Genomic DNA, 24,995 nt, shown 5'->3' on the forward strand with positions numbered 1-24,995 from the left:
GGGCCGGCGACCAGAGACGCACGGCCGGCCCAAGGCGGCCTCCAAAGCCGGGGCGCTCCGGGCTTCCCGCTCACTAGGCACACATTTTCCGCAAGACCTGTTCGGTTCTTTTATTTCCACCTCTTTTGCTTTCATGCATTTTAATTTCTCTCATTCTAAATTAACACAGCGATCCGAACAATACTTTAAAATGGTGGAGAATGAGCCCTGAGAACGAGAACCTGAGCGGGGCAAGTTTACCCGGCTAGTGTGGCCGCAGCCGGGCCGCTCCGAGCCGGTCGCGCCTCCCGCCGCAGCTCCGCCGGCTTCCTCCGCGCCTTGCTACCCGCGGTCCGCGCGGCCGGCAACCTGGAATCTTCTCCGGAGTAGAGAGAAAGAGAAAAAAGAGAAAAAAACATGTGTGGGGGGATGTTATTTCGTTTCCTGCATCTGGGCGCTGGTAGCTCAATTCAACATACAGGAGTATTTCAGGGGACCTGGGAAACACGGGGTGGATTTTGTTGGTTGTTGGTGGTGTTTGTTTGTTTGTTTGTTTTCCTCCAAAACACCCCTTGATTGAGGAACGTAAACCTGGAAGACGGCGCCTAGGCATCTAGACCTGTGGAGCTGAGGTTTAGAATTTATTCGATTATAAGCCTTGGATCCTTTAAATGTAAAGAACAGGTATGGGGACAGAGGGGGGGGGGGAAGCAGTTTGGAAAGGAAGTGCATTTTAGGAGGACCTGTTTAATTTGAATTTGTAAGTAAAAGTCCCCTGAACCTGCAGTTTCCCCCATTAATGACCGCAGAACCCCCTGAGAGCACACAGAGCTGTCATTGGGAACCTGGGTGTGCGGGCATTTGGGCGCGAGAGGCAGGGATCCGGCTTCAGCCTCTTCTAATTTCTGGGGTGCAGAGGCGAGAATCTGGCTGCTAGACTGTCTGCCTTGGCCTCTATCAGGACTACCTTTCTTCCCCGGGGCAAAAACTAGGCCCTGGGGGATCTAGGGCCCCCACACCCGCAATGCCACAAGCCTCACAGGTGGGGGTCTTGCCATCTAGAGGGCTGGGAATGAGGGGGGCATTCAGAAGGGGAGAGGGGGCACTGAAGCTTTCATTTTGCCCTGATGCAAGTAGCAATTCTGGATCCCTGCCGCTGCTCCCGACTCACCCCAAAACTATCTTAGAATGGCCCCTGTGTGGAGGATTTGGGGTGAATTTTTACTAGAAGAGGGGGCAGAGCTCCTGTGAGAATAGGGAGGTTCTGGAAAGAATCCCCTTCCCAGATGGACCCTTGTGGCTCCTCTGCCTGATTCCCTGCACCCCAAATCTCACCCCTTCTCATATTGGGGTTTCCCCAAATAGCGAGAAGGAGAAGAAAAGAAGATGGCGACTGAGAAAAGGGTTGCTGGTGGAGCAGCCATGAAGAAATGCAATAAATTCCTTGTTGTTTTATGAAAATTTACAACTTTGTGATAGAAGTTTATGAGTGGTTGAATCCAGCGATTGGCCGGCGCCGGTCATGTGGCCGGGCGATCGTGAACATGAACTTTTTATCATTTCCCTGGTGGTTATAATGCAGCATTCTTTTGGACACCACACCTAGGTCGGAGCACTGTCGTCCTTCAGGGCTCCAGCCTCTTGATATTTTTATACTTCAGTATCACTCGATAAAGAAAAAGAGAGAGAGGAAGAGAGAGGGAGAGGAAAGAAGAGAGAGAGAGAGAGAGGGAAGGAGGGGTGGGAATTACACAAAAGAGAGAACCAAAAATAATTTTAATTTCTAAGTTGATTTGCTTGCTGATCTGGGATTTTAGTCATCATGGAGGGTAAATGGACAATCTGCCCAGGACTGCAGCCTGATACCATTTTTCAAAGCCAGAACTTACTCCATTTTCTATGCAAATGTCAGAAAAGCGAAACACCCTCTCTCCCAAGTCAGAGAAGGGGAAGCGACGGCTCTCAGGTTGGGACAATATTATCTGGAAGATGAAGAAGAAACAGAACGCTTTTCCCCCCTCCTTCCTCCTCACCCCTATCAATCGGAGGAAAGAAATCCCAAGGTCTACAAAGGTAAGGGAGATTCTACAATTCTCTTCTTATTCTTTTGCATCGATTTTGTAGGGGGTGGGGCTTGGGTTTGTCTCCGTCTCCCCCCCTCTCTCCAAGACGGGGGCTGAACCCCACCTCTGGGCACTTCAGAGAGAGGCTTCCCAGGAAATTCGGTGGCCGGAGAGAGAGGGGTGGCTGCTTCCTGGAGGGGGAGCCAAGGCAGGGAAGACGGGAGGAGGAACCGAAAAGGGACCACGGAGGCGAGCTCTAAGTCGCCTTTTTAAGCTGGGAAGAGAGGCTCAAGCGAGGGGGCTGCAAAGGAGAGGATGGGGGCGTCTGGGCTCCAGGGCGCCCTAGAAGCCTGTCGCTATGGCCTCTGTGGGTGCGCGCCCCCTCCCCCTCCCACCATCCCCCCCCTTGTTCCGGCCTCCCCCAGTTGCCCCCCGCGCAGTTCTCTTGCCCGTCATGGGTATCGGCGGTTTCCCGGCGGCATTGGCACAAGGGGAGGTGGTGCCGAGGGACGTTCTGGTCTCTGGAGGGCCTGGAATGTCCGCAGAGGCCCGCGAGGGCGAGGAGGCGGCGGCTAGAGGGACACAGAAAGAACAATTCACAGAGAAATGCTCATTATCTCCCTTACGGAGACATTTTTGAAATTCAAGGGCTGTGGGTGGAGGCACCAACATCGAGGGAGACCCCCTCCCCCCAGGAAGCCAGCCTGAGAATGCCCAGGTCTGTCGCCACTCCCGCAGGAGGGAGCGTCGCTCTGCAGGGAGACAGTTTTGTGGTTTTTAACGCGGTAGGTCACAGCGTGTTGGTGTCTGTGCAATATTGATTCTATTCCTTGTGTTTTATGGGTGTGTGGATTTCGGTGGAGGAAACTGCCATGTGTGTGTCTCAGGTGGGAGCACCTCAAACTTTCCCCGGATCCAACCGTGGTGATTATGAAGAAGCTGTGGAGTGTGTTGTTGTGTTTGAGGCTTGTACACAAAAACAAAAACAAAACAGGGAGGGACAGAGAGAGAAGAAGAAGAAGCAGCAGAAGAAAATCAAAAAGAAAACCCAGTTAGGGAACCTGATGGTGTCCGGACTGGAGAGCTGCCTGGCGCTGAGCTCAGACAGCTAGTCCTGTCCCTCCGGCGCCTGATTTCATTCTCCAGCCAGGCCTCCTGGGGGTGGGGAGGAGGGAGGAGAAGGATTGTTGGGAGGGAGACCGAAATTCCTAAAGTAGCTGGTGGGGTGGAAGAACGGGAAAGCTGGTGAGAACCTAAAAACAGAGTGAGTGAGAGGGCTTCTGGGGAAGCTGCCAGCGGAGAGATAAGCGGTTTGGGGCGTGGAGGGCAGGAGAGACTATGATTTAGTTTGGTTTGCACGAATAGGTGATTGCTTTCCTCTTTTTAAAGACCAAATGCAGAGCGTTCGGCCTGGGGCCTCTGGTGGCCCAGGGATCGCGGGGGATGGGGGTCGGTAGGGGGATATTGGCATTCTGGATCCTGAGCTGGGAAGAGAGGGATGCAGGCCACTTGTGGCGCGGGAAGGGGGTCCCTGGAGGCACAGGTAGATGCCTAGAAGCAGGCCCGGACTGGGTACCTGCAGGGACCCTCGGCTGCACAGCGAGAGAAGTTCTCGGCCAGCACCCACGGTACTCAGGGCCTATTCTCAAAGGGAAAATTCCCCAAACCCATCCAGACTGAAGGTCTTTTTCTCCTGTAGTCTTGGTGTGGTTATAAATCATCCCTTAGACAGTTTGCTCTGACCCAAATTATGCGGTTTGCTGCCATCTACCGTCCGTTCGGAGACATGCGGCTTCGGCGCCGCAAGCCGGGCGACACTGCCTGAACCGTGCGCGACGCCCGGAGCCCCTGCTGCTCAGGTTCGGCGGGTTGCGGGGACTTCGGGCCCAGATTGTCGCTTTCCGCTGGATCTTGGTACCCGCCATTCCGCGTGTGGATTAGAGAACTAGTGTCCCTTCCTCCTGGCCCGCCCCATTCCAGCTCCAAACCCAGCGGCTGGCTGGGAAAGCGGCTTTTTCTAGGACATATTTAAAAAGGACTAATACTGCATCCCGCGGGCAGGGGGCCCTGAACCAAAGGGTTGGGGGATCAGAGTCGAGAGTCCTCACCCTCCTACCCCTCCAAGGCTACAGAGGGGATCATCCGGGCCGCTCGGGAGATGCGAGGCCAAGGCTGTTCAAGGTTTATTTGGTTTTCTTTTCGGCCAAAGGAGGGGGCCAGCAGGGGAGGCGCCGGTCCCGCAGTTCCACTCGGCTGTCTAAAGACAGACCGGGTCTGTGTTCTCCGGGTTGGCTGGTGAGTCCGTGGTGAAGGAATTGAGCCGAATTTTCTGGAAACTGTTGGTGTCTGCAAGTGAGTGTGGGTCCCCTCCCCCATTCTCGGCCGTTTCAAGCAAAATCGACACAAATATGCTTTGGGTAAAAATTGGGAGTGGGAGCAGGGATCAATCATTAAGGAACCAGACCATTGTGATTTCCGTTCCTGCAGGACCCCTCACACACGCTTAACCCGACTGCTCTCCCAGAAGGGGGTGGCGAGGGCAGGGGTACGGGGCCTCCGCTGCCGAGTTTGAATATTGGCCCCTGTCTCACGGGTTACTGATTAGCTCGGGCTTTCAAGCCGCAGGAGGAAGCTCTGGCCGCTCCTTTCAAGGTGCTGTGGCCCCAGTTCCTGGGCGGGGGCTCCAGGAAATTGCCTGCGGTGCCAGGCAGGCCGAGGTGTTACTAGGGTCTGGGCCAGAACTGCCGAGGTGGAGGGGGGCCGGCGGTGCTGGGGGGCAAACCCAGCGGCTGTGGCGCCTCCAGAGTCTGGACCACAGGAGAGCTGCCCTTTCAGCATTTGGGCAGAAAGAGTGACTTTCCGAGGCCAGAAGGCCCGGCCCAGTGCGGAGGCCCCGAGGGAGCCTGCCCGGAAAGTCTCGGGCCCCTCTTTCTTGTGGGCAATCCGAAGGACAGGTAGGGAGGGAAGGTGGCTGGTACAGGGGGTTGAAACACTTTGGGGCTCCTGGGGTGCCCGTGGACCTGGGTGCCGGGAACAGGGAGAGTGAGCTGAGCGTCACCGCCCATCCCACCCCCCAAGATCAGAGACGGTGCCGTTCATTTGCATAATGGAAATGAGGTCTTTGTACCGGCGCTTTGGGCGGGCTAATTTTAAGGCAATATCCCTAGTAAACAGCTCCCCTAGGTAGGGAACTCCCTCTGGGAACATTTATGTTTCCCAAATTCAGAGAGAACCACAGAGTCTAGGGGAAGAATTGAGTCGAGTTATTTTCATTCGCTCCATCCCAGCCAGAATTGGGAGTGGGCTGGGGGAAGGTGTCCACAACCCAATGAGCCGGAGGTGGGGGGAGCTTTGTAGCTGTGAGGAAATGGGAAACTTGGACAGTGTCTCAATCCTCCTCTCCTCCGTACACATACAGGCAAAAACCCCTCCCTGAGGTTACCGGTGCAGGAGAATTTTACTCAGTTGCTAAGCACAACTCGGACATTTCCCTGGGAAATGAAAATGCGTGCGCATCCAGAGGAGCTCGGATCTACAGCATAGAATATTACAATTATAAATTCTGCCTGTGGGGTTTCTGTACAATCCTTCTGTTGCGTACTCAAGACTTGGTACACATTTATATCCATCTCTCTATATACATACTTCCTCAATGAGGCTGGGAGAGACACCCCAGACTGGCAGACGGCTGTGCCTGCTGGGTATTTACATATTCCCCCTTGGAGACAGACAGACGGCAGTGGACCGAACCACAGACAGATTCGTAGAGATCTGGCTCCAGAGACCAGGCGGCCTCTGGCCGGGCCCTGTCTGCTCTTTCTCCCAAACAAACGGATCAGACGAATAAACGCTCATAAATACCTCTGGGCTTAGATAAGAGCGATGAGGCGCTATTTCTTTTCATGCCGGACTCCAGGCGCCCAGGCCCTGCTTCGGGCTCCATCTCGTGACAGGCAACCTGCAGAGGTGAGGTTAATTTGGGGCTGTGGCTCTAAGGATAAGGAGATGATTTTCATGCTTCTGTATCAGGGAAGTCTCCCTGTCTTACAGCATCCTACTTAGTCCCGACTCCACAGCAAAGCCCACATTGTCCATTTCTAGGAAGGGGACACTGTGACCAGGGAGGAGGCAGGACAGATATGGCCCAAGGCCTAGCCTCAGTGGCAAGGAGGAGGGAGGTGCATACAGGCACCCTCCTGACCCTGCTCCCCCAGCCCAAATGTTCCCTGTTTCTCTCTAGGAGTTGGCCCAATCACAGCTAGATTGGGGGCACTTAGGATTCTTCATTATTAGAAGACTTGAGTTTATTTTCTTAAATTTTGATAATCCCCTTCCCCCCCCCCCAAGTTGGGCTAGGAAGTGATTGGTGGGACATCCAGGGATCACTATGTGGCCATGAAGGTATAGCCTAGAAGTGTTCCCGAGTTCCGGGATCCTTGTAGGCCACTGTGCAACCAACCAATTTCCCGCTTTTGGTCACCAAGCGCAGCCCTTTCCCTAGTATCCCAACCACTTTCCCTAGTATCTTGTGCCATCTTTTGTGGGCAAACCTGGCCCACAAAAAGGAACCCAAAGCATGAGACAGCAGACAGTCAGCTGGCCCCTTCATCATCAGATTTTGTCACCCATCCTGACTCATTCCTGAACTCAGGTCTGAACATTATCGACCTTTAGTGCCTGGCTTCCATGTGCATAGTTAGAATGTTGAAAACATATTGTGATTCAGTCTTCTAGCCTGGCTTCAAGGCTCATTTTCCTTAGATGAGAGAGAGAGAGAGAGAGAGAGAGAGAGAGAGAGAGAGAGAGAGAGAAACAGAGATGAGCACTCTTTCTCACACTCAAGCCTGTGCAGCAGCAAAGCTGGTGATACAAATATGAGATGTGGGAGGGACTGGAGAGACACTGAGAGTCTGACAGAAGGGTGGTGAGCCTCTGGAGAGGGGATTCGGGCTGATAGTTGTAAGCTGCCTGCTGAGTCCCCAGGAGGAACTGAACACCTCTCCCTCCTTATAAAACTAAGCCCAAACCGAGTCTTGGGAAAAAAAAATCATTTTAAAGAGACCTGCCAGCTTTTGGAGAGACCTGGAAAAGGAGCAAGGTCCCCTCTCTTCCCGGCTGTCTCTGATTGCCTCAAATATTAGGCAGTTTTGAGGACCCAGAATTGGAGGGGGAACAATTTCTTCCCTGTACCCAGACGTACTGAGATATCTTTGATTCTTAAGAATCTGTAGCCCGGGATATTCTAATGATTTGGGGGGTAGGGGGTGGGGGTGGAGTGAGGGTTGCAGGCAGGGTAGGGATCAGGGGAACCTAGGCTGGGGGATGTCCCTTCCTCTTCCTCTCCCTATCCCACAAGTGAAGAGAAGGCTATTCCCTTTCCCCAGTGCCCCTTCCCATTCCAAGAGCAAGCAGCAGATGCTGGAACCAGGCAGGACGTCTTGGGCAGCAGCCTTCCAAGAAGCTCCTAGCCTCGCTTAGCTTAACCTAGCCACAGAGCCGGAGGGAGAACCTTGGGCTCAGACCCTCCTATTTCCCAGACTTCTGGGTCCTCTGGGCTCTGGCCTGCCCTTCAGACCATAAGAATTGTGAAGAAGCGAGAATAATAAACCCAGGCTTGGAGGAGACAGAGTAGACCTGAGAAGCAGGAAAAACAGTTTTCACCTGGGAAGGAGAGTGCTTCGTCTTCTTCGCCTCTCTTTCTGAAAGCGATGCTAAACAGTGAAGTCTTCTCCTTTTCTACCTACACAAGACCCTAGAAACAAACCTTTTCCTTTAGTTCTCTCCTCACCACGCGGAGATTCATTCGGGGGACATTTACCCACCCTTCCCTTGAGGGAACGGGGCTCAAGCAACGCAGGGGTTAACTTTTCTGAAAACACAATTAACTTTTTCCTATCCTGCGTGGGGAGGGGAGGGATATATTTATTTAATCACTGGGGGATGGGGTGGTCTCAATCCAAATGCTCCCTCCTCCCTCCAAGGCACAGACGCCTCTTTCGCAGATCCTACGTAGGTGGAACAGGACGCGTTGTGTTGTCGGAGAGAGAGAGAGAGAGAGAGGAGAAGGAGAAGAAGGAGGGAAAAAAAAAAAGGTTGATAGGTTTGTGCGCGGGTCCCTCGCGCGGGCTGCGCTCCTCCTGGGTGCTATTTGACAATTCCTGCCTCTGCCATTGGTCAGTGTTGGATCAGATGGTTGTATTTCCTTCTGGCCCTCACTGGCACCTCGCCATCCCCCCTCAGCTAAAACCCAATCTCAGATATACTACTAATAGGCGCGGCGCTCGGACTATAAAACACAACAAATCATAAACCCGGCGGAGCAGCAGCGGCCGAGCGCGCCTCCCCTCCCAATGAGTTCCTATTTCGTGAACTCCACCTTCCCCGTCACTCTGGCCAGCGGGCAGGAGTCCTTCCTGGGCCAGCTACCGCTCTACTCGTCGGGCTATGCGGACCCGCTGAGGCACTACCCCGCGCCCTACGGGCCCGGGCCCGGCCAGGACAAGGGCTTTGCCGCTTCCTCCTATTACCCGCCCGCTGGCGGCGGCTACGGCCGAGCGGCGCCCTGCGACTACGGGCCGGCGCCGGCCTTCTACCGCGAGAAGGAGTCGGCCTGCGCGCTCTCGGGCGCCGAAGAGCCGCCCCGGTTCCACCCTGAGCCGCGGAAGTCAGACTGTGCGCAGGACAAGAGCGTGTTCGGCGAGGCGGAGGAGCAGAAGTGCTCCACCCCGGTCTACCCGTGGATGCAGCGGATGAATTCGTGCAACAGTGAGTGAGCCCTCCCGCGGCCGCCCCGACCCCCGCGGGCCCCCACCCCCGGGGACAGAAGTAGCGCCCCCACCTCCTTCCCGCCCCCCCCCCCCCCGGGGTGCTGGGTGGGCATCTCAGTTAGGAGCTAAGGGAGGACTGGGCGCCTGCCCCGGGTCTCCCGCTCTGTCCTCTGGCCCTCAGGAGTTACAAAGTTTGCAAAGTCCCAGCTGCACTGGGAGCCAGGGGGAGCGAGTGGGCTCTCCCGGAGCGCCACGCCAGAGCCGGATTCCGGGGCAGGGGAGGGGGCAGGGGCCGCAGCCACTGGCGTGGCTTTCCCTCGTGCCCCCAGCCCTGGTCGGGTCCCCCACCCGAAGACGGTTCCATTAAAAACGGAGTGCGTCATAGGAAGGGGGGCGGCGTGACGCTGGCGAGGGAGAGTTGAGTCTGTCCCGGACTGTGTTTCCCTGGGGGTCCGGGGCTGGGGAAGGAGGAGGCACCAGGAAAGGGGTGGTAGTCAGGGGAGGGAGGGCGCATAAGGGGAAGAAAGGGAGAGGGAGCAGGCGCAGGCAGGCGGAGGGGGAGAGAGGGAGAAGCAGGCGCCTGGGTCTCAGGTTGGATTATTTGTTGGCCTGAAGTCCCAAATTGATGTCCATTAGCGGGACACGAAAGTGAGGAGCCGTTAATGCCGACTATGGATCGATCCACGTCATTACGGATTAAGGGCTGGAATCTATCACAGGGTGGTGGGGGAGCCAGATAGATGGAAAGAAAAGATGAGGCTAGGAAGAGACACACCTGGCCAGTGCTTCCCCAGCCCCTCCCCCTCGGCTCAGGTGGGATTTTAAGCCCTCCTCCCATCCCCCACCTGGAGTCTAGACCAGAGGCACAGGCCTGGGAGACCCGGAGGGAATCTGGAGGGGGCGCTGGAGGAGTGAAAGAGGGGGGCGGGGGGAGCAGGGAACTCTCGGAGAGCGGAGGGCATCCCGGGACAGGCTAGAGTCCATGTCTGAGGGTCGAGTGGGGGAGGGGGTTCTGGCCCCGCTGACCCCAGGCCTCAGCATCTTCTCTCTGCGTAACAGGTTCCTCCTTTGGGCCCAGCGGCCGACGCGGCCGCCAGACCTACACGCGCTACCAGACGCTGGAGCTGGAGAAAGAGTTTCACTACAATCGCTACCTGACGCGGCGGCGGCGCATCGAGATCGCGCACGCCCTGTGCCTGACCGAGCGGCAGATCAAGATCTGGTTCCAGAACCGGCGCATGAAGTGGAAAAAGGAGAGCAAACTGCTCAGCGCGTCTCAGCTCAGTGCCGAGGAGGAGGAAGAAAAACCAGCGGAGTGAAGGCGTTGGAAAGGGAGGGGGAACGCGAAGGGAGCGGCCTGTGGGGAGCCGAGGGCCTCGGAGAGCCCCCGAGAAGGCTCTGCGGGCGGGGGACCCGGGGGACCTGCTCTCTAGCGCACGACACGTGCGGGGGGGCCCAGCGCTCTTTGGACGCCCCCGCCCGCAGAGCTCTCATTGGGTGCTGGGAGGCCCTGCCGCCTGAGCCCACCCAGCACCCTGAGCGCCCCCTCCATCCCTGCGGGACCCGCTTCAGCCCCATCAGGCTCCCCTGTGAGAACTGAGGACCGGACTCACTTGATGTTTCCTGGAAGCAGAGCAAAATGCTCTTGTCCGTGTCGCGTCTCATTTCGTCCATGTCCCCGGTGCACGGTTCAATGGTAGATTCGCAGTCCCCTCAGCGGGGGCCTCGAAGACTCCCTCACCCCAGACCTCTCTCCCACCCCCTCCTTAAAGCCACTGGAAGGAGCACATACTACCTAGAAGTAAGAAGAGGAGCCTCAGAAGAAAACAAAGTTCTATTTTATTAATTTTCTATGTGTTGTGTTTGTAGTCTTGTCTTAGCTCTGGACGTGAAATACTTCGGTAATAATATTAATATTATTAATAATGATGATGATAATAATAATAAAGACGTTAAAACTCGCCGCTCGGTCACCTCTGCTCCTCCCCTGCCACTCCCCCACCCCCAAGGCCACCCCATCGTCCCAGTGCCGGAAACTCCGCAGCAAAGGCTGGAGCCCTGGTCGGCCCCAGCGGGCCCGACACGACTCGGAAGTTACAGTTGAGATAAAGGCTGGAGCGGTACCGCCCAGGCTCCCGCGCCGCGCCTCGCCTCGCCAGTGCTGAGGCTCCGAACAGCCTCTCCTGGTGCACACTTGGGGGACGGAGAAGGGCCGTTTCCCTCTTATTCTCTAGCTTTTCCTCGTTTGTCCGTGACACGAGGGACGACCGAGGCCCCGAGCCCGGAGCCCCTGCAGAGACAGCCAGGAGGGTCTGGCGCCTCAGCAGCGCCTTGCTGTCCTCACGATCGCAAAGCCGGTAGCCTTTGGCCTGTCCACATGGCCTGATCTCCTCCGGCCTTGGCCCTCGGCTCCCGGCCGTGCCTCTGGAGACTAAAATCGGGGCCACCGGGTATCTCTCCGCGCGCAGCTCAAGGCTCCAGGCGCCCCTTCCTGCCTCAAGCAGGAGCTCATCGACAAGTAGGGGAATTTGAAGGCGCCGGCGGGCGCGGGGTGGAGGGCACGACTTTCCCCTGCTCCTTGGACACTTGAGGGCAGGAGGCCAGGTGATGGGCATTTTGGTCTCATGCCCTCAACCAAAAAAACGACCCATTCTCTCCCCACCCCCACCCTCACCCAGGCAGCAATCTGCGGACACTGTTTTCCTTTCTTCCTCCTCCCTCTCTCTCGCTTTTTTATTTTTAAAGAAAATAGCCATCCAGCAGAAGGAGCCCAGCTGCGGCGGTCTTTGGCCGCCCAGCGTGCTCAGCAAGGCGCCGCTGGTCCTCGGAACCCCTTTCCAGGGAAGATGTGGGCCTCGGAGCACACTCTGAAACTACCCAGATGCCAGCAAGGGGCCTTCAGTGGGGCCTCCCAATGCAATAGCGGGCATCTGGTGGAAGGGTCTTGCCTTCATCCCAAACTCTCAGAACCCCAAACCCCAGGCACCTACTCTGCTGCTGTTTTCCCCTAAACTAGGCCGCTTAGCCCCAGCCCTGTTCCTCCTCTGGGGTCCCTGTCCTGCTTTGCCATTTTCCGGGCCTGGGCTAAGGATGAAGAGGAAATCAGGAGGAGGATTCCAAACTTCTAAAGGGCACAGAAGTGAAAGCTTCTCCGTGGAACCCTCGGCCCAGCCCTGCCAGCTCCGCCTGGACGCTATGCATGGGCCACAGCAGTCCAGGCAGGAAGCAGGCCGGGCTGAACTCAGGGGGAAACGCATTGCAATAATTGTTTTTCACACATCTTCCAACCCTCCCCCCACCATTTCCTTCCCCAACTCGGAGACTTGCAAAGCCCACATAAGGGAAAAGCGACTCAGTTTTTGATCATCTCATCCAGAGTGAAAATAATAATAATAATGATGACAAGGAGAAGGACACCAGTAGTCTAACACCACTTCCAAGAAAGTGGGTAAAGGCTCAACTGGGTCCCTCCTCTAAAAGACTCAACTCTGCGGGTGAGCCTGGCCCAGGTTTCTTTTCTCGCCCGGCGTTTGCAGGGAGCCAGCAGGGAGGCAGCGGTCGCCGCCATGGCAGTCTGCGGCCCGCGCTCCCGCCGATCGCCGGGAGGTGGCGCGCTCTGCTCAGAGGCCGCCGCCAACCTTCTCCCGGTTTCTCCCCCTTCTCCTTTTTTCCCCCTCTCTCGGAGGCTCGCATTGAATCGGCCCTAACGATTCTCGGATCGTCATTATTTGTAACCATAGAGCATGAATTACCTCTTGAGGTCATCAGCGAGAATTTACGACTGGTCAACAAAAGCACGTGATTCTCTAACGCCCCCCCATCCCCCTTCCAACCCCCCCCCCCATATTTGGCCGCATACATAGCAAAACGAAGTACAGTGCATCGCTATAATTCATTAATACATCATAAATCGTGAAGCACAGGGTTATAACGACCACGATCCACAAATCAAGCCCTCCAAAATCACCCAAATGAGCTCGTACTTTGTAAACTCCTTCTCGGGGCGTTATCCAAATGGCCCGGACTATCAGTTGCTAAATTATGGCAGTGGCAGCTCTCTGAGCGGCTCTTACAGGGATCCCGCTGCCATGCACACCGGCTCTTACGGCTACAATTACAATGGGATGGACCTCAGCGTCAACCGCTCCTCGGCCTCCTCCAGCCACTTTGGGGCGGTGGGCGAGAGCTCTCGCGCCTTCCCCGCGCCCGCCCAGGAGCCCCGCTTCAGGCAGGCGGCGTCGAGCTGCTCCCTGTCCTCGCCCGAGTCCCTGCCCTGCACCAACGGCGACAGCCACAGCGCCAAGCCCTCTGCTTCGTCCCCCTCCGACCAGGCGACCCCGGCCAGCTCCAGCGCCAATTTCACCGAAATAGACGAGGCCAGCGCATCCTCGGAGCCTGAGGAAGCGGCGAGCCAGCTAAGCAGCCCGAGCCTAGCTCGGGCACAGCCAGAGCCCATGGCCACCTCCACAGCCGCGCCCGAGGGGCAGACTCCGCAGATATTCCCCTGGATGAGGAAGCTTCACATCAGCCATGGTAATTGTCGCTTTCGCTCCCTTTTTTGTCTTCCCCCGGCTTTCCTTCTCTGCGTTTGGGGAGGTTGGGGGGGGTGGGGGGAGGCGAGGAGAGCTTGGCTTTTCCTCAAATATAGATTTATTTTTTTTTCCGGGGGGGGGGGAGAAGTCTCTAAGAGGGTCCTCACAGCTCGGGGGATAGAGCCAAAGAAGGTCTAGGTCTTTAGCTGGGGAGGAGTATTTTTAATCATTTGTCTCCAGATTCGGCTAAGGTTTTATTCGCCCAGCTGTACTAGCTATAGGATGAAGGATGGGGTTTATGTAACGTGGGGAAGGGTCGTGCTTACCCCCGAAATTTTGAGGCTGCTGCTAGCAAAGGAGGGGCGAGCAGTAAAACGAGCTTTCCAGGGCAAAAGTGCAGCCGCTCTCCTCCCTCCCGGGGCGAGCGGCCGCCTGAGCCCAGCGAAGGGTGAGGCACAGGGAGGGAGCAAGAGACAAAGCCGGGCGCATTCACTGCCGGTAGAAGTGGGGGCTGCAGGAGAAGGGGGTGCAGAAGCGAGCTCGGATGCGGGCGTCTGGAGTGGGGAGGATTGGAGCTGCGGCGAGCTGGGTGCCAGGGACGCCTGGGTCCTGCTCCACGCCCCTCTCCCATCCAGTGCCCCCCTCCCTTAACCGGAATAACATTGCCTCGCGGCTCTACTCTGTCTGCTCCAGATATGACCGGGCCGGACGGGAAAAGGGCCCGGACCGCGTACACCCGCTACCAGACCCTAGAGCTGGAGAAGGAGTTCCACTTCAACCGCTACCTGACGCGGCGGCGGCGCATCGAGATCGCCCACGCGCTCTGCCTGTCCGAGCGCCAGATCAAGATCTGGTTCCAGAACCGGCGCATGAAGTGGAAGAAAGACAACAAACTGAAAAGTATGAGCCTGGCTACAGCCGGCAGCGCCTTCCAGCCCTGAGCCCGCCGGGAGGAGCCCTGGGTGGCCCAAGAGCCCTTGCCGCCCCCAGCCCTGGCCCCTCCAAGCCTCCCTGCGCTGCCACTGCCCGCTGGGGACCGGTTCCCACGAGCCTGCCTCGCCCCGGCCTTGTGTTACGATTTTTCGTTCGGTCTTAGGTCTTCCTGTGGCTCCCTCTCTCCTGGACTGGTTAATCTTGTTATTATTGTTAATAATAATTATTATTATTATTTTCCCTCCATGCTCCCCACGCCCCTCCACTCACCCCAAATCCGCCAGTATTTCTGAATGTTCGTGTCTGTGGTTGCACTCCTTCCCCCAGGAAAGAAAGAAACTCGCATGTTTAATGTGAACTTTCCCCTCCCCATCTGTGTTCTTCTAACTTATTTATAAAAGGATGATCGCTGTATTTTGAGTTTCAGCTTGAAACTTCTCTAAGGGGCAGCAGTTGAGGTGGGGTAGTGCCGCAGCGCCCTGGCCCAGCTGAGCTGGCCTCCGCGATGGAGTCCATGACTGTCTCTTTCCACCCTCCTCCTCCTCCCTCCCCACTCCCCAGGCCCAAGTCTCCCAGTGGCTTGGTCCTGGGGTGGGAAGGGGGCAGGGAGGGCCAAAGAGGGTGATATGGAGAAGAGGGAAGGTAAACCTTGAGAGTAAGGTTCCTGCCGCCTGGGTAGGCCCCACAAGGCCTGGCCTGGGAGTGTAGGGAAACAAAAATAATCCTCAGTGTAAAATGTCTTGTGTATTTCTCTGTGAGTCCATGGGTCTGGAGTAGAGGGCCCAAACCTTGTAAATATGGGGATAGTCTGGGTCAGACCCATCCCCTCCCCACCCCCCCACCCCCAGTTCGCTTCTAAGACCATTTGTAGTGAGTGAGTGGATGCTGTGCTACGTGTGAAATCTGTCTTTGCCTTTGCCGGGCCTGTCTCAGTGATTCGCTTTTGGTATTTGTTTGTAGCTTTCCTTGAAGTCAAATAAATGTTTCCCCTACTCCACTGCCCTCCCACTTGTCTTTTCTCTGGGGGCCTGCCTCTCCCATCACCGGGCACACCCTAGACCATTCTTGACAGATCTGGGGTGTAGGGAAGGGAAAGCAGGGTGCTTGCCAGCAGCCTCTCTTAGCCACCTACATCCCTGGCTTGGTCAGCGGTACTTGGGCCAAGGGATAGGCTTTCCCCCGTCTGGGGGACTGGGAGGCCCAGAAATCCCACACGGGGCTGGGGTAAGGGAAAGGCCGAGCTGGACTCTACCCTGGCCTTCCACCAGCCAGCCAGAAAAGCCTCTAGAAACCTCTTCAGGGAAAGCAGTTTAGGCCTAAGTCCTGTTAGGAGGCTCCTGGCCTTTTGGGAGTGGTACAGGCCTGCTCAGATCCCCTGGCCCCTGGCCCAAATCCCAATTCAGCTCTGCCACCCACTAAGACCAAAAAAAAAAAAAAAAAAAAAAATCAGCTCAATTTCAAAGGTTTTCTCTCAACCTCAGTCTTCTCTATACTTATCAAGGGCTCCTTCTCTCCAGGGGCCCAGCTGACCTTCCTTCTTGATTAGGAGTTGGGGTCCCTCCTGAAAAACCCCTGTTCCCCTGCCAGCCCGAGTGGCCCAGGGTTAGGGCCCAGTCTTCCTCCATCCAAGTCCGCCTCCACCCTGAGTACAAGAGTCAAGTCTGGACACTTACCCGGTCAATCCCTTCCAGCTTGGCCCAACTTCTTACAGGACTTGGGGGGGGAGGGGGAACTGGTGAGGAGGCAGCCAAGGGTCGTAGAGGCTCTACTGGGCCCTCCTTCCCCCTCACCCCTTGACTTTGTCCCCCTTTGTCCATAGCAAACTATCCCAAAAGTCGCTATGACATTTAGATGTCAAATGGATAGGGGTTTTATCTCGAAGTTAGATCGTAAAAATCGCCGAGAAGTCAGACAGATACCCCTCACTGGCTCGAGAAAGTCACGTGAGGTCCATAAAGTTAGTTTTATGGTTTTGGGGAGTTGACACCGCGCGGTATATTTCACATTCTCCAGAATGTTAAGTGACACTTTAACTGCTCGCTGTGGTGGGGAAGGGGGCAGAGGTAGGTGAGTGCTCTCCCAGCCCAGAAGGCGGTGGCGGCAGCCCAGGCCCCCGGCGCTCCCGCGGTAAGTGGCTTCCAGCTTTCGCTTTCTCCCCTCGCAATTTTGGGGCTTGGAACTGGGGAAGGAAATCTTGCCTCCGGCCGCAGGGCTGTGAGATGATAAAGTGGGGGAAATGTAGTCTGCGTTTTTGCACCGAGTCCTGACAGGCTGGGTGTCTGAAGTGGGGGCACTTGGTTCCATAAGGCCTCAGCGGTTGGGGTGCCTGGTTTGTATTCGCAGGAGTGTCTGACTCTTTGTGGGGAAAGGGGCTCGTGGGGGTTCCTTCGGTGCCCTTGGAAATTTAGGGGGCAAGAGGGAAGGGTGTGTATTACTGAAGCAAGGGCCCCTTGTGGGGGGGGGCCACTTCACTGCTGGATATCTTCAGACAGACATCTCCCCACCCCCAGGAAAGAAACTTTATGACATTCATTTGTCAGGGGTGTGTGGGGGCGCGCGCGGCTGGGCACTTTTATCTGGATACATCTGGGCTGAGAAAAAGCACCCGGAAGGCTAGCGCAGCTGCTGGGGGCTGCCTTGCACTGGGGCTCTCTTTGGCTTTCAGATTTTTGAACCGTATGAAAGGGGGTCCCTGCCCTTTCTCCAAGGCCTGTTGGAGGGGGTTACTCAGGATGGGGAGCGCGGCACTTCTGCACCCAGCTTCAGCCTGTTAATTCCAAGCCGACCCTTCTGCTTGGCTCTAAGTAGGGTCAGAGGGGCACAATCCCCTCAAATTCCAAACCTAATTCCTGGCCAGGAGTGGGGGGGGGGGAAGGGGAGCGCTTCTTCCCTTGCCTGGAGGAGTTAGATGTTGAAGCAGATCCCTGGCAGTCCCTCCATAAATAAAACTTGCTCCAGAACACAGACCCCAACTGTGGGGCGGGGGGGGGGGGGGGGAAGAAGGGACGCAGGAGCTGGGAGAGAAAAATCAGAGGTTCTCTCTTTCCTCTCCTCTCTCGCCCTCTTCTTTTCTCTCCACCAGACCCTTAAAAGCCCCTTTGTTTTGTGGTACCACAAACCAGAGGGATTTCATCATTTGACCCCCAGGGGGCCTGTTATTTTCTAAGGGTAAGTCACCCTCTTCTAAAAACCAGAGGCCTCCTCTCCACCAAACTGACCACCGTCCCCCCCCCCTTTTAAGATCCATGGGGTCTGCCACCCTGTTACTCCTGTTTTTGCCGGCCTGCCAGCTTATCAACTCCTGTGGATAGTTCCTCAAATTGGACATGTGGCGCCTTAAGGGGCTTCTGATCTTTGGGACAAGGAGAGGGCCACAAGATTCCCTTCATTTCCCATTAAAGGATGCCTGCCCTCTGCCTCTCTCCTCTCTTCCCTGCAGCCACTCTCTGTTCCCTGAGCTCTCTGGTCCCTGCCCAGGCCTGACTTAGGAGAGCCTTCACAGGTTTGAGAGCAAAGAGGACAGAGAGCTTGGTGTCCTCACCCTGATTTGAAGATGAATCTCCCCAAGAATGATGAGGCATTGGTACCCCTTGGAAAGGAGACTCTGGTCAGTTCCCAAAGGATCCTCAGCACCCTTTAAGATACCAATATATTTTGGAGGCATAGCTTCCCTACGCTCCCACTCTGGACAAGGCAAATGAGTTGAGTAAGGTGCAGAGGAAGACTGCAGCAGGGGCAGAATCTGACCTGGGGCCTCCTGGGAAACCCCATTGCCATGTGCCCTGGCCTCCCTCTCTCAGAAACGCAGCCTCCTTCTCTCAGAAACCCCAGACCACCAGGCCTGCCTTGAAGATTTTTTTTTTTTTTGCCCCCTTCCATGTCAGCTCTGCAAACTCTGATAAAGAAATGTGTGGGGCTGGTGTCCCAGGGACATCTGCTGGGCGTATCTAGACAGATTTTCCGGAATGGCAAAAAGAAGCCCGAGGCGGGGGTGCCCACTTCCTCCCCGGAGGCCAAAACCCTTGAAGGGTCTGGTCTCCTCCTCTAAGCGGCTCCTGAAGACCCTCCGGCTGGGTTTTCCTCTTCTCTACTTTAGGTTGTCTGGGCAATGGTCTCCCTTAAAACCCAACAAGGACATGTTGGGGGAGGGGGTGAGAGGTGGGAAGGGGTTTCTGGTGCAAGGAGCTTCTTCTCCTTTGCTATAGCCCCCCCTCTCACCGCCCCCCCCCCCCCGCCCTGCCCTTCCCTCCAAGATGTTCTTTGGGAAAGCTGTTCCCCAGTCTGGAGGACTCTTCTCTCCCTTCTCACCCACTTGCTTCCCCTCTCCGGCTGAGCCCAGGCCTCAACCTTGTGAGCTACAGGCTGGTACCCTCTGGCCAGACCCTTACGCCCATCCTTGCAACTGCCCAGCACCCTCAACCCCGGGCAGGGCGGAGGAGGCAGCCAGGGATTGAGGCCGCAGTTGCCTTTTTTCCCCCAAGGCCAGCCTGACCAGCACTCTGCAGACAATTTGATTTTGATTTTTTTTGTTTTGTTTTATTTGGTTATTTTGTTTTGTTTTGGTTTGTTTCTCTGCGCCACGGGGCGGGAGGAAGTATAAAGAAGTGTAAACAGGAAAGCCAGCCGGCCCTGGAGTTCTTAGCGCCCATATTTCATCGGCGGCTTCCTCTCCATAACTGCAGCACGGACACTTAACCCTTCCCTGGCTGTGAGAATGTATTCCCTGGGGGTGGTGGGGACAGGGTGTGGGGGCAAGATCCAAGGAGAAGCTCCTTTCCCCGGCCCGGTTCCTTTATCCCTGGGGTCTGAATGCTGGGGCAGAAGCCAAGGATTTGGAGCAAGAGAGAAAACAGACCGCTCTCCCAAACTCAACCCCTTCCAGGGCAGTGAGGAGAAGGCTCTCCCTGCATGGGCTTTTCAGCTTGGGGACCAACTGGATCGACCAAGGAGGACAGAGCTAGGGAGAACCCCTCCCATGCTTTAGGGTCACTCTCTCCATTTTTGGAGTTTCTAGAAGTAATCAGATTTCGAGGCTGGGATCTGCCCACAGCAGGATTTATCGATTGCTGCAGCGCTGTTACACATCCATATTAATTAACCCAGACACCGGCCTGGAAACTGAGCTGCTTGGGGAGGAGGAGGAGGGGAGAAATAGGGGCCCCTTAAGGAAAATGGACATTTCTCCCTAAGTGCCCCCAGGGCCCAGATTGGAGAGTCCTTCTCCACCAGAATCTTGTGGCCTTTCCCAAGCTTGATGTCCCCGCACTTCTCAGCAGGGGCAAGCGTGCCTTCCTCCCCACAGTCAGAATCCACACACAAATATTCTCAGGGGTGGAATTAAACACCCCTCAGGCCTGACTCTTCCTTGTCAGAGGTAGGCTGCCCCAGCCCTCCAAGGGATGGATCCTTTGGTGGATATTCGCAGCACGACCTTTCTAGAGGGCTTCACGCCTCCTCCCCACCTTCCTTCCAACTTCCTCCAGGTAGAAGCTTTTTTATGGTTTGGGCGCTTGTTTGGTTTTTAGTGTTTGGTGGTGGTGGTGGTGGTGGTGGTGGTGATGGCCTTCCCCTTCGTCTTCCCCCTCCCTCCAAAAAGTGATTAAAATCTGTTAAAGGATTTAATTAAGACAGTTAAATGAAAAGGAAGGAGGCGCAAATGAGTTGGGGGAAAAAACCCACACCAAAGCTATTCTCAACGATTAAATCGCCATTTTAACAATATAATGGAGTTTGCATCCTGAAAGGGGAAATCAACGCTCATATCTCATCAATAATTCATAGAGTCCGGGATCACGCAGAGGTCAGCAGACGGGGCCGAAGCGCCGGCCTGCTTGGGGCTCCGAGCCGCTGGAGCCGCTGCCGCATACATTACGCGCCGCGGGCCGCGCTGCCGCCACCTCCGCGGCGGCTTGGGCCGGGGACGCGCCTGCCGACAGGTTTAGGCTGATTTTCGGATTTTTCGTTCTTCCTTTTGGTGAATTTACTGAGACCCAGATTTCGGGCTCCCAGAGGATGTGGGGAATTTAGGAGACGGGAGAGGACTGGACTTGGGAGCGATTGGGGACCGGTCGCACCTGGCATGTCACCACCTTTCCAAGTTTTAATCTCTTCTCCACCTTTTTTTCTCCGTTTCCCTGTTTCAGGCTTCTTCTGTCCTGTCTCTTCTCTCCCCACATTTCCACTTGAAGAGGAAGATGCACTCGCTGCAGCTTCTTCTAGCTTCTCTTCCCCGGGGGGAAGAGGCTCCCAGGCTGCCCGGCCGGGTTCTGGCCTTGCAGTCCGCGTGGTTACGGGCTGAGCCCACGTAGCCGTGGCCCTGGTTTCGGCCTCTGAGCCTTGACGCTGTCTTTGATTGTAGCGATCCCTGACCTCGGAGCCCTGTGGGGTAGGGATGAATGTGCCCAGGGAGGAAAGGGATCTCGCAGGCCCCAATCCGGCTGGCCTGGTCAAGATGACCCCGGGCCAGGTGGGAAGGGAAGGATTCAGCTCGGAAGGCAGCATCTGGAGGAAAAGTGGAGGGAAAGTGCCAGCCTGTGAGGACATCTCCCCTTGGGGCTTGAAGGCGGGATGCAGGATAATTTCTCTATTTTGGAAATTCTGCAGGCTTGTTCCATTCTCTGTGTTTGTGCCTCTCCAATTTGCTCTCTTCTGTTTTCTGACTCCCAACGGGCCCCTAGGGAGGGAGGAAGGAAACCTGTCCCTGTGAGAGGTGGGGTCCTGAGAGGGGATATTTGGGCACAAGGGAAACCGAAAGAGCGCCAGGTCGCCCATATGGCCGCTGCGCTGGCCGAGAAGCAGAGGCTGTAACGTCCCCGAGCTGCCAGTAGAGTCCGCCTTAGACCAAGTTCACAGCCAGGCTGGGGCCTCTGAGGCGCCAGCGAGCGGCCGTGCAAGGTGGCCCCGGGCCCGCTGGGTCTCGCACGGCCTGGACACTGAGCTCTCTTTCCAGCCCTTTGGGGACTGTGGCTCCCTCCGCTCTCAAGGAACCCTTGCTCTAAGCTCTCTCCACTCTTCACCCCAGAAACTCCCTCCTCCAGGTCACCCGACGCGTCTTACCGCACCCTGTGTGTCCCCACGCCCAGCACCCGCGGCCCCACTCGGGGACAAGAATGGAGAGGATGGGTCATCCAAAGCCTTTCCAGGCACTCCACAGGAGAGACCGGTGGAAATGCGGGGAGTGGGGTCGATGCAGGAAGTGGGGTGGCGTTTTTGTTTTTGTTTTTTTCCGAAGGAGCTATTTAATAATCAAGACTCCTCTTCCCCAGAGCTAAGGCCCTTAGTGGAGGTTGGGGACGGTGGTGAGCGGGGGAGGGGCACGAAAAGCGTTTTTGCGCTTGGATTTCTGCAGCCGGCGCAGCAGAGTAAGACCCTGGGCCCGTGAGGCCGGTGTTATTGCCAGAGGGGTCGCAAAGTTGGAGGGTCAAAAGTTTACAGCGTGCGTGAGCGGGCGGCGGCGTCTAGCGGCGGGGGCGGGCTGGGCAAGGGGAGGAGGCTGTGTGAGTGGAGAGAGAAGCGAGGGGGCAAGGGGTGCTGGAGGTATGGGAGACGTGTGCTTGGGGAGTAGGGGAGCAGAAGTGGGGTGGAGAGACTGACACCTGGGAAGGGAGACACTGGAGTAGAGGAGAAACCCTTCTCCAAACCCCGGAGCTGGTGGGGTGGGGGAGCCGCACAAAAGAGCGCTGGGGGCATGGAATCCTCTGCGCAGTTTTCTCTCCCAAAGATAACCTTTGAGTCACCATATAAAATTTAATTAAAACCTACCCAGCCGCACACATTAAAAAAAAAAAAATCCAATTACCCACACGTCCTTGCAGGACATTTGATGGGGCCAAAGAAGGCTTCCAAGGTGAAGGCCTGATTCTCACCAACATCAGCCCCACCCTGCTTCCCCTAAAGGGGCCAAACAGCTGACTCCCCCAACTCCCCCTTTGCCCCCAGGCAGGCCTGTTTTTCAGGGTTTCCTAGCCCCCAGGCTGGGTCCAGGCAGCCATGGACTCCTACGGGCTAGGACTGGAGGGTTTCTGAACTCCCATTCCTCTTTCCAAATTGCTTGGGTTTAAGAAGGTGGATATTGAAAGAAGGCTGGCTTGTTAATCCTCGCACTCTCCCAAAACCTCCACTTGTGTGTTCATCCAGAATCCCTCTCTTCCTATTTGGAGGAGGGAGGGGAAATGAGAAGGAAAAATACTGAATGGCCTCACAGAGATCTTTTTAATTGGAGTTGAAACAAGCGACCTGAAATGAACCTCCAATCCATGCATTAGGCTGTGCTCATAAGTAACATGTTTACAGGGACTCTGTAATTATAACACCAGGGCATATGCCTATTTTTGGTCTTTAAATGACTGTTTGTTGTGTTATGAAATGTCTTCATCTTCTGTTCTAAGCATTGGGTATAGGAGGTGTGCTGTGGGTGTTTGTCCCGAGAGTTTTCATAAAGATGCCTTTTGAAATAGGGCCGGAAGAGACAACAACTTAACGGCAGATTTTACATCAATTTGCCCCAGTTTTTGCCTGACCAGTTGGGTGTGGGTCCCCATTTCTACTCAGCCTTGGGACACGTTTCTCTGAGGAGTCAGGCCAGGAAGGAATTCCTGAAGTCCAGAAGGGGTAGAGGTCAAAGCCTGAACAGGAACTCCTGTTCCTCCTCTGTGTCTTCTTCCTCCTTTTCAGGACAGAATGCTAGCAAATTTATGGTTCTGTGGACGAGCCTGGAGTAGCCAAAGGGCCTGGACTGGAGAGGCCTCTCGGGAAGGGGAAAAGAGAGTCCTCAGCCATCCTGGCCAAACCAGGTGCTTGGGGATGTTCTCTCCCATCTCCCTGGGCTAGGGGGGTATATCTCCCTGCAGACACTCGCCCTAGACTTAAACTGGGTGGAAGGGGAGTCACCTGACCTACCTCTGCTGGTCCGTTGGAGGCTGGAGAAAGGGGAAAATGTGTTGTTGACAATCCACCAATTCTAATCCTTGAGAGACAAATCAAAGAAAGTCTCTGAGTATTTTTAATGCCTCCTTGCTTTATTCCAGTACCTCCTTGTGGTAGTGATGGGGGTATGTAAAAGAGTTACTGTATAGATGAGAAGTGGTTTTAAACAAAAAACGGGGGGGGGGCGGGGAGCGGAGTATTGTTTTGTTTTTAAAGGGAAACTAAGGCCTCTGAAAGCCAAGTCCCAAGCTTTGACCAGCACAGTCCAGCTCCTCTCTCAGGGTTCTCTGTCTTTCCCAAATGTGCTGGCCTATGGACCAATTCTCACCCCCACGAGGTGGAGGACTCATTCCTGGGGCCCTGGAGCCTCCAAAGTTTGGGCAGAAAGGAGGATATCTCTGGCACTGGGGGATGGAATAAAGCAGATAGAGTATGCAAGGGGGTGGGCATACAGGCCCTACCGATGCAGCCATTTAATAATGAAGGCAGAAGGGAAGGGGGCTCCGGCTCAGGCCTGCTCTCAGGGACCCAGATCCCGAAGGCCGCTTCTCCAGGTGCCATCCTCCCTCATAGGCCCCAAAAGGAGCCCCTGTGGAATCATCCTACCCTCTCCCACTTTTCCCTGGGAACCAGAACTGGCAAAAATACAGGAGTGATGGAATATCAAGGTGAAGGTGGGGCAGGCTGAGCCCTATCCCAATGGGACTTTTTTGGGGGTGGGGGTTGGGTGAAGGGAAGAGAAGGTTCTGGCAAAAAAAAAAAAAAAAGTAGAGCTGGGGAGGATGAGCTGAATCAAATTCCTGCTCCGTCATTTTTCTCCCAAGTAATGACCTGCGCAAAATTCAATATGACCGAGCGAACTGCGCCAGCGTATTATAGTAACTGCCTGCTCGTGGGGGAGGCCCGGAGAGGGGTGAACCGTAGGTCACAGCGTCTAAAAATTATTAAAATGTTCGAGAGCCTCGTGACGCGCCTAGCTGTTTAACAAAGACTGACAAAGTATGAGATTAATACGAAAACTTGCGCCTCAAAAACAAAAACACATCAAAAAAAAAAAAAAAAAAAAGTCTTGTTCCGGCCTCCAAGGAGGCCCGGAGCTGCTGTGCCCGCAGCCGCGGTTCGGTTTTCCGGACACACAATAGTGGACAAGAGCGAGCTCCTCTGTGGCCGAGCGGGCCCGAGGGCGGGTCTGCGGCCGGGAGGGCCGGTGAGTACTCTTGCCCGCTCCCTCTCTGGGCCTTCCACTCCTCGGTGCGGCCTCCGGTGCGCGGGCCGGCTGGGGGCTCGCCTCCTCGACCCTTCGGTTTCTCTCCCTCGCTCCGTGCCCTCTCCCGGGCGACAAAAGGTAGACGGATTCCGTGCGGGCTGGGCACGCCCGGGACAGCGAAGGGGGCTGAGCAGTGAGAGGTCACTCTAGCAACCTGTGGCTGCCCGGGGGGGAAGGCGGCCGGCGAGCCAGCGAGCGAGCGGGGAGTACAGGGGAGGTGGCTCGGGATGCGCGCGCAAAGCTTTTTGCTTTTTCTTATTTTTATTATGACTACTCCTGTTAGCATTCTTTTGAGGGTGGAAGGGAGAGGCAGCCCCCGGTTTTGGTGAAATCCGTCTAGGGAGTGGCTGATAAACCTTGTCCTCCACCCATCGCGGCTGCACTCGGCTGGTGGGGGGGGGGGGGGTGCGGCGCCTCGGTGGGATGGGCAGGTGGCGGCTCCCAGCGCGCAGAAGAGAAAATCTCTGCGCTCTGTCCCTAAGATCAGCCATACCCAGCCCCGCAGTGTCTCTGTCTCCCATACCTCTCT

General features: G+C 55.9%; 2 protein-coding genes across 2 annotated transcripts; both read left to right on the forward strand.

The window, feature by feature from the left end:
* Window positions 1-1,725: 1,725 nt before the first annotated feature.
* Window positions 1,726-10,766, forward strand: HOXB6 (homeobox B6). Its single transcript, XM_042916652.1, has 3 exons — window positions 1,726-2,052; window positions 8,315-8,807; window positions 9,869-10,766. Exons 1-3 carry the CDS (start codon window positions 1,879-1,881, stop codon window positions 10,126-10,128), a joined length of 927 nt encoding a protein of 308 aa, XP_042772586.1. The 5' UTR covers window positions 1,726-1,878; the 3' UTR covers window positions 10,129-10,766.
* A 1,961-nt stretch (window positions 10,767-12,727) lies between these two features.
* HOXB5 (homeobox B5) lies at window positions 12,728-15,382 on the forward strand. The gene is made up of 2 exons (XM_042915088.1): window positions 12,728-13,342; window positions 14,035-15,382. The coding sequence occupies exons 1-2, from the start codon at window positions 12,781-12,783 to the stop codon at window positions 14,280-14,282; spliced, it is 810 nt and encodes a 269-aa protein (XP_042771022.1). The 5' UTR covers window positions 12,728-12,780; the 3' UTR covers window positions 14,283-15,382.
* The last annotated feature ends 9,613 nt before the right edge of the window (window positions 15,383-24,995 follow it).

Source organism: Panthera leo, chromosome E1, assembly GCF_018350215.1.
Source record: "Panthera leo isolate Ple1 chromosome E1, P.leo_Ple1_pat1.1, whole genome shotgun sequence".
In the NCBI taxonomy this organism is placed as follows: domain Eukaryota; kingdom Metazoa; phylum Chordata; class Mammalia; order Carnivora; family Felidae; genus Panthera; species Panthera leo.